The 7,410-nt window shown below is 30.1% G+C and overlaps 1 protein-coding gene across 1 annotated transcript; it reads left to right on the forward strand.

The window, feature by feature from the left end:
• Positions 1-2,314: 2,314 nt before the first annotated feature.
• LOC11422589 (albumin-1) lies at positions 2,315-3,125 on the forward strand. The gene is made up of 2 exons (XM_003600694.4): positions 2,315-2,473; positions 2,584-3,125. The coding sequence occupies exons 1-2, from the start codon at positions 2,422-2,424 to the stop codon at positions 2,940-2,942; spliced, it is 411 nt and encodes a 136-aa protein (XP_003600742.1). The 5' UTR covers positions 2,315-2,421; the 3' UTR covers positions 2,943-3,125.
• The last annotated feature ends 4,285 nt before the right edge of the window (positions 3,126-7,410 follow it).

Consider the following 7,410-nt stretch of genomic DNA (forward strand, 5'->3'; position numbering starts at 1 on the left):
CATACTAAACCTGTCTGAAAGGGGAAGGTTCGATGAAGGTTTCGACGGTTTGAACAGGGGAAAAACATCAATGTAGTTGTGCTCTCTCAATTTTATCAAGGCTTAATTGCATCTTTGGCCCCCTATCTTTTCAAAAGTTGCAATTTTAGCCCCCTAACTAATTAAAATACAAAACAGCCTCCTATGTATTGGATCTTTGGCAATTTTGATGAAAAAAATATTGGATTTGGGGATTGGATGGAAGTGGTATGGAAGTTAATGATGAAAATAGTGTGTAGGGGGAGCAGGTGACTGTTTCATATGAGAAAACATATTTCTCGGCAGTTAACTAACGAGGTTTTCCTCGGCAGTTAACTGCAGCCGGTTTTCGAATTATTCGGCAGTTAATTGCCGAGGGGCCAAAATCGTATTTTACTTATGTGCCTCAGCCTTATGAAATATGTCAACAACAATTTTCTAAAAGCAAATGCTTAAACCTAATTTACTTCTTATGATTCTTGCACTTTATATAACTATTATATAACTATGCAATATAACTATTCTTGAACTATATATTCTTGCACTAAAGGAGAAAACCGTTCAAAATCATCAAAAGGCACATCTCGGATTTTAGAGAAGTTTGGATGAACGGAAGTTGCGACATGCATAAGCATCTTTTATTTCTCCTTTCCCAGCATATAAAAGTTGTACACCATTATCCCAGCTCATGTATTGTACAATTTTCTGAATTTAATAATATACATATTATTAAATTAACCTCGTGTTAGTTTTTCTGAATTTAATATTATAATTCAAATTGTTTTTTTTTTTTTTTTTTTAACAATTAATTCTCATTGTTCTTAACCTACACAGCCAGGTCAACAACCCCTGCGGTTTGAGAAATGTATGACAATGGGTTGGACTTTAGTTGCTATATGAGTCAACTTTATGTGTTTTTCAGTCAGAATATTGTTATGCAGAATGATTTTAATGAATTGGAAATTTAGTTGCTGATTGTGAAAAAAAAAAGGGTTGCAATTGGTGGTAAGGAGATGTAGGGAAATGCTAATCATAACATACTAGTAAGTAAGTAGTTTAGATGACAAGGATGAATGCATTTGGTTGCCATACAAATGTTTTCGGAGTTTTTTTTTTTTTTTGAATAAAAATGTTTTTGGAGTTGGAGGGTGAAGAACCAACACGAGAATAAAATCAGTGTAGTGGAGATGACGATGTTGTGTTGGATGTGTGGTACGATTAGACGAGATATGATTAGAAATGCAAATATTAGAGTTGGGGTAGCACTTATACTAGAATTAGAAAATATGCTGGAAAATAGACTTAGGTGGTTTGGACATGTTGAGAAAAAAACCTATAGATTATGTAGTAACGAGAGTAGATCGTATAAAGGATAGTCAGATCCCTAGAGACAGAAAAATTTAGAAAAATTATAAGAGGAACTATTAGAAAAGACTTTGAGAGATAGAATATTATGGCATAATTTGATCAATGTAACCGACCCTACTTAGTGGGACAAAGCTTGATTGAAGTTGTTGTGATATAAAAGTACTTCTAAAGGTTTGTGGAAAATTTTATCACACAACCATGAGACCTACCTACAATGTTGTGGGGGGATTGAATGTTGGGTGTAAAAGAACCAACAAGACAGTAAATTTTCTTAGGATTTGGGTTTAACCTAATTTATCCCTACAAAACATACTTGTAAGGTGAAGATAATTCATATCGTAAATAAGATGGTTTGTTCATTTGTGGAGAAGATCCCTGTAAGTCACGGTTATGAGGATTCAAAAATTGGAGGATACATGATAGTCCAATAGTTATAGAGCTAGAGCTAGAATGTGAGCTAGAAAAAATTTAAGCCAAATAGTAAAGAGAAATGTAGAAATAAATAATATATATATTTATACTTAATATATGATGTGGATTTATGACGTTGTCTAGTCAATGTATATATGACCCTTCCTAGCAAATGTTCAAACTTTATTTACTTCTTATGATTCTTACATCTTATGTAACTATGCACTAAAAAAGATAACCGTTCAAAATCATGAAAAGGCACATCTCGGATTCTACAAAATCATCAAAAGCATCTTTTATGTCTCCTTTCCCAAACATATCAAAGTTGTAAACAATTATCCCAGCTCATATATTATACACAATTTTCAGAATTGAATAATATAGAGATTATGATATGAACCTCGTGTTCATTGTTTCTGAATTTAATAAGGGAAACATTATATATATAATAATTCTCATTGTCCTCAACCGCGCGATTTCCGGATCGATGGATCATGCAAAACCATTTATTTTGTCTATAAATTGGTGCATGCAAGAAAGAACTAATGCAATACTACAAGGCTAACTAAGCTCATAAGTAAGAAATAAACAGTTGTTGCTGGTTCTTTCTTTTGATCAATTACAATGGCTTCTGTTAAGCTTGCCCCTTTCGCTGTCTTCTTACTTGCTGCATTCTGTATGTATTCTAGCCATCTTTGTCATATGATGCATTTCTGTTTATAAATATTTTCGAGCTCATTTCATTCAACGTACAATAGTATCTTTAATTTGCTTTGTCATTTACAGTAATGTTCCCAATGAAGAAAGTAGAAGGAGTCGACTGTACGGGGGCGTACTGTGACGACCTTACAGGTTGTGGAGATTACTGTTTTTGCGATGTCATTTACTTTTTAGGTAATCAGGGCGTTTGTGTCCCATATTCCGCTATGAAAAAGAAGGTTGAAGAAAATCCTAACTTATGCCAAACTCATACTGAATGCAAAAAGAAGGGTAGTGGAAATTTTTGTGCTCGCCATATTAATTCAGATGTCAAATATGGCTTCTGTTTTGCCTCTTTCTCTGAAGCCCAAGACGCATACAAGATGGCCATTACCTCTAATATCAAGAAAGACTTCTTGAAGATACCTGGCACCACCGCTTATTAGTTAATATTGATATCTCAAAAAAAGCCTATGATGCATGCTAAGATATTAAACATCTACTACTTTAAATAAATGGGCTTTGTTTCCAACTAATCAAATGGATTTCTTAGATATCCATCCAAATTTCAATTAATGATGTATTTGCAAGTTATGTTATGAATCACTCCTTTTCTAATTCGATCTTCACATTTATTTTTCTTTGGTTTTAATTCTTGCAATTTTGTTTAAAATTTATTTTGGTATGTCGTGAGACATAGAAACAATAATGTTATGCAATGGCAATCCACATCGTTATAAAGCTTGATAGATATGTATTGGAAGGGAAAAACACCATGATTGGTGATATAAATTAGATGAAATATATCATAGTCTCATTTAATTAATTATTTGTTTTTAACAAACTAATTTGATTTTAATAATTTGATTCTATAATTCATAAAATGTTTTCACTGTTATCCTTTTTCCATCTAACATAACTAAAATGTGTTTATATGAACATTTTTTAAAGAAACTTCGTATGAATTTTACCATATTGTTTATTTATGCCCAATAAAACAAATCATATCTAATTTTTCAAAATAAAATAAATATAGAGATATAAATTGTGTAATGAGCAACAAAATGGTTTTTTTTTTTTTTTTTTTTAAGGAGGCGACAAAATTGTTAAACAAATCATATATTGTTGGTATCTACGAAAATGATAATTATAGTTTGTTACAATATATGAAAATGTAAAATATCTATACCTACAATTTTAATTTTAATCAAAATATATTTATTTGTAATTTATGCACATTAGTGCAAAAAAAAATATTAGATGGAAGACGGAACACTATCTATAATATATTTATGTGACAAGCCGGTCCTAGTTTTTTTAGTAAGAGATACTCTACCTTCTCTCTAAGTTTTCTTTCTCTTTCATTCGTCGAGGAGGGGTGGTTTTTAGGTCATTTTTTGAGCTAAAATCACTTCTCTCCATCTTTTTTCCCCTTTCTTTCAATCTAAATAAGTGATTTCCACATATATCAAGTGTTTTCTTTTGTGTTTTTTCGTGATTTCGTCGTCTGAGTGTGGCGTTGTGTTGTTTCCCGTCTTGTGTGACGTCGTTTGATTTCGCGTCTTGTTGCGGTGTATATTTCGTTCATATTGAAAGATCAACTTCAACCAATCACATATTCAATCAATGATTTGGACGTCAACGTTGCAGATCCAGAAACATGATTGTTCTGGTGATTTAGATTTTATCATATTGTTTGTAGGCATTTTGCCGTTGTATGCTATTAACTTGGAAAATGTGAGTTTGTTCGCAGATTCCCCATTACGTTTTTAACGATGTTGATTCTAATGTATTCTATTAATTTAAATGAATGAATATCATTTTGCTTTTGCCAAAAAATATATTTATAAGACAATATGAGTCTAAACCATTGGCATGATGACCTCAAATTAGTTTTTATGTACAGCGTCATAATCTAGGCCTGTGGCATTTATTCAGCTTATTTTTTATGAAATTAAATCACGAGTTATATGCATTTTTTTTTATATAAATATATGCATCTTTTATGTATAAGCATCTTTTACGTACAGAGTTTGTGTTTGTTTACCTTCAGTTATAAGCATCTTTTACGTATATAGAAGTTGTAATTGTAAACAATTATCCAAACTCGTGTACTATTGTACTGGTAATGCTTATTTAATTAACCTCATGTGCCTCGTTTCTGTATATCTACATATTAAGGGAGACATTATTAATATGATCATGCAAAAGCATTTATTTTGTCTATGAATTGTTGCATGCAAAGAAATGAACTAATGCAAATATGCAATTTTAAGCCGACCTGAAATATTAAATAAAAATCAATAAATTAAATTATTTAGATACTTTAAACTCATTCAAGTTTATAAGTTGAAGAAAATCCATAAATTGAAGAAAAGAAAACATACATCATCATTTCAAGAACAAACAAAGCAGAGTAAAAAATTATAGACAGACTACTATAGAGAGAAAATTTAGGAGAAAATAAAGTTCAATAAACGGGTTGAATTGTGTCCACCATTTAATAAATAGGGATTTCTATGGTGTAGTCAAGAAAATGACTTTTTTTAAAAAGTCATTTTATTTAACTAATAGTATAGTTCTTGATGCCATGTCAGCTGACGTCTTTGTGATGGACCACTATAAAACTAAATTTTACTTTATTACAAATAAGTTCTTGTACAAAATATTAATAACCTTTGATTTATTAACTTATTTTATTTAAAATATATATATTTTTTTTATAATTAAGCAAATTTATTAATGTGAGTACAAGGGGTAAAATAATTATGAGATTTATCAACGTCTTCCTCTTCCTCTTCCTACTATATTTGCAGATTTATATACAAAGGGAGACAGCAACTGTGTCGGAGGAATTCATCTGTTCATAATTCTGAAATCCATTAATTGTTCATTTTTTCAGAAAATTATTTTTTTGTTATTCATCTGTTCATTTTGTTCGTTCTTTCTTCTTCATCTGCAAATTGTTCATTTTTTTTCAACTTCGTCCCAAAATCGAAAATATGTTCATTCCAAACCCATTCAAAATCGAAACGCAAAGATTGAGATGAGGTTCAGTTGAATCAGTTCCTTGGTCCCTCGAAATCCAATTGTAATACCCCCAATTAGAAAGAAAAAATTTATTTAGGAGCTCAGCTAAAATAACTTATTTACTAACTTATGTTCATATAATTTTTTTAGAAGTTTAATATCAAAGTCAAATGGTAATAATGATAGGACTTAGTTAGAAATAATTTAATGAATGAATATACTATATTTATGAACAAAATAAAATTTTGTGTGTGTGAAAAGTGGTCCACCTAAGAAGGAAAAATAAATAATAAAAGTGAAGTCATATAAAAGAGGAGAGTCCAAAGTTTTATTTTTATTTTGTTTAGGAATCATGTCAGATTTCTTTCAAATGATATTTACAATTTTGTATGATCCTAAATAATGTTATTATGTCTTTATCTCTCAGATTTATTAGGTATGTGGACAATTTCATCACAAGTTATTAAAAATAAAAAAAGAGTTAGTTAAATTACTCCAAAACAAATAAGGTTTTTGTTAGTGGAATTGCAACTTCATAATTTCTTGAGGTACTTGATTGCTGAGGAGTCGAGTCATCAACAAAGCCGTAGGCACATGTGGCACTTATAAAATAACATTGGTATGTGGCACTTATCTCTCAATACAATACATGAGCTGGGATATATATAATACTATCACTATTATTTAATTAGACATATTATACTATCCCTTACTAAATTCAGAAGCGAGGCACATGAGGTTAATTAAATAAGAATTCCCAGTACAATAGTATAAGAGTTAGGATAATTTTTACAACTTCTATATGTTGGGAAAGAAAACATAAAAGATGCTTATACTATAAAAACCGTTAAAATATGCTTTCTTGCATATAAAACATACCTATAAAAGATGTGACTTCCAAATTATATAAGATAAATTTAGTTTATAGGTTTGTTATAATTTGAAAGTCACAAACATCTATAATTATACTTTTAATTAAAATCAAATTTTCATAAAAATACAATTTATAATTTACAAACATTATCGTAATAAAAAAACGAAAAGACGGACACGTGAAAATCAGTCTTTCTGCTGATAAATATAAATATCATAGACATATTGAGATTGGCTACGTGGCATGCATGTCATAAATTGTCATGCAGTACAAGTAATTTGAAATTTCACCATTTTCAAGGAATTAATTTCAAATACAATATCAATTATATATATATAGTTCAGCGATAACAAACATAATGATCTCTCTCATAGAAAACAAGAGCAAAATTTAAAACAACACCGAACAACTATCTAACCTCAAGATCATCATAGTCAAATGTGAGGAAGATTAAGTGTTGGAGTAAGCCCTAATAGTCGATCTATATTGATTGAGTTTGACATTGTATCATGATATTGATATAAGTATATATTGTGAATATATAATAACAAGACATTTCTTTATTGATTTTGTTTTGTTTCAAAATAATAAAGCCCCTAAAATAGTTAGTCCGTTTAATGGATTATTAAGTATAATTTAATTGTGAGACCCCATTAAATATAAGGACATTATTCTTAAAATATATGTAGTCAAGCTTTATTGTGAAGTGAGATATCATTAAAGCATGGAGGCTATTATGTGGATAGATCGATGATCACATCTCATAGATCATGGATAAAGAGTCATTAAGTCTTCACATAGATATAAATATTAGGAGTAATATTTATATTGGATTGACCCACCTAGAGAATACTGCATAGTAAAAGTTATGAAAAGTGTCATAAGATATTCTCATAGTGATAGTGGTGTATTCCACCATTTGACCTGAAACCATTATGTACCCTAGACGTTGGAGTTGAGTGCTTTGTCACCAATCAAACGTTGTCTGTAACAAGATGATTATAAAGTTG

This window comes from Medicago truncatula, chromosome 3 (genome assembly GCF_003473485.1).
Source record: "Medicago truncatula cultivar Jemalong A17 chromosome 3, MtrunA17r5.0-ANR, whole genome shotgun sequence".
In the NCBI taxonomy this organism is placed as follows: Eukaryota; Viridiplantae; Streptophyta; class Magnoliopsida; order Fabales; family Fabaceae; genus Medicago; species Medicago truncatula.

Coding starts and splice junctions, on each gene's coding strand:
- LOC11422589 (XM_003600694.4), top strand. CDS start 2,422: ATGGCTTCTGTTAAGCTTGCCCCTTTCGCTGTCTTCTTACTTGCTGCA. Junction 2,474..2,583: donor CTTCTTACTTGCTGCATTCT/GTATGTATTCTA, acceptor TGTCATTTACAG/TAATGTTCCCAATGAAGAAA.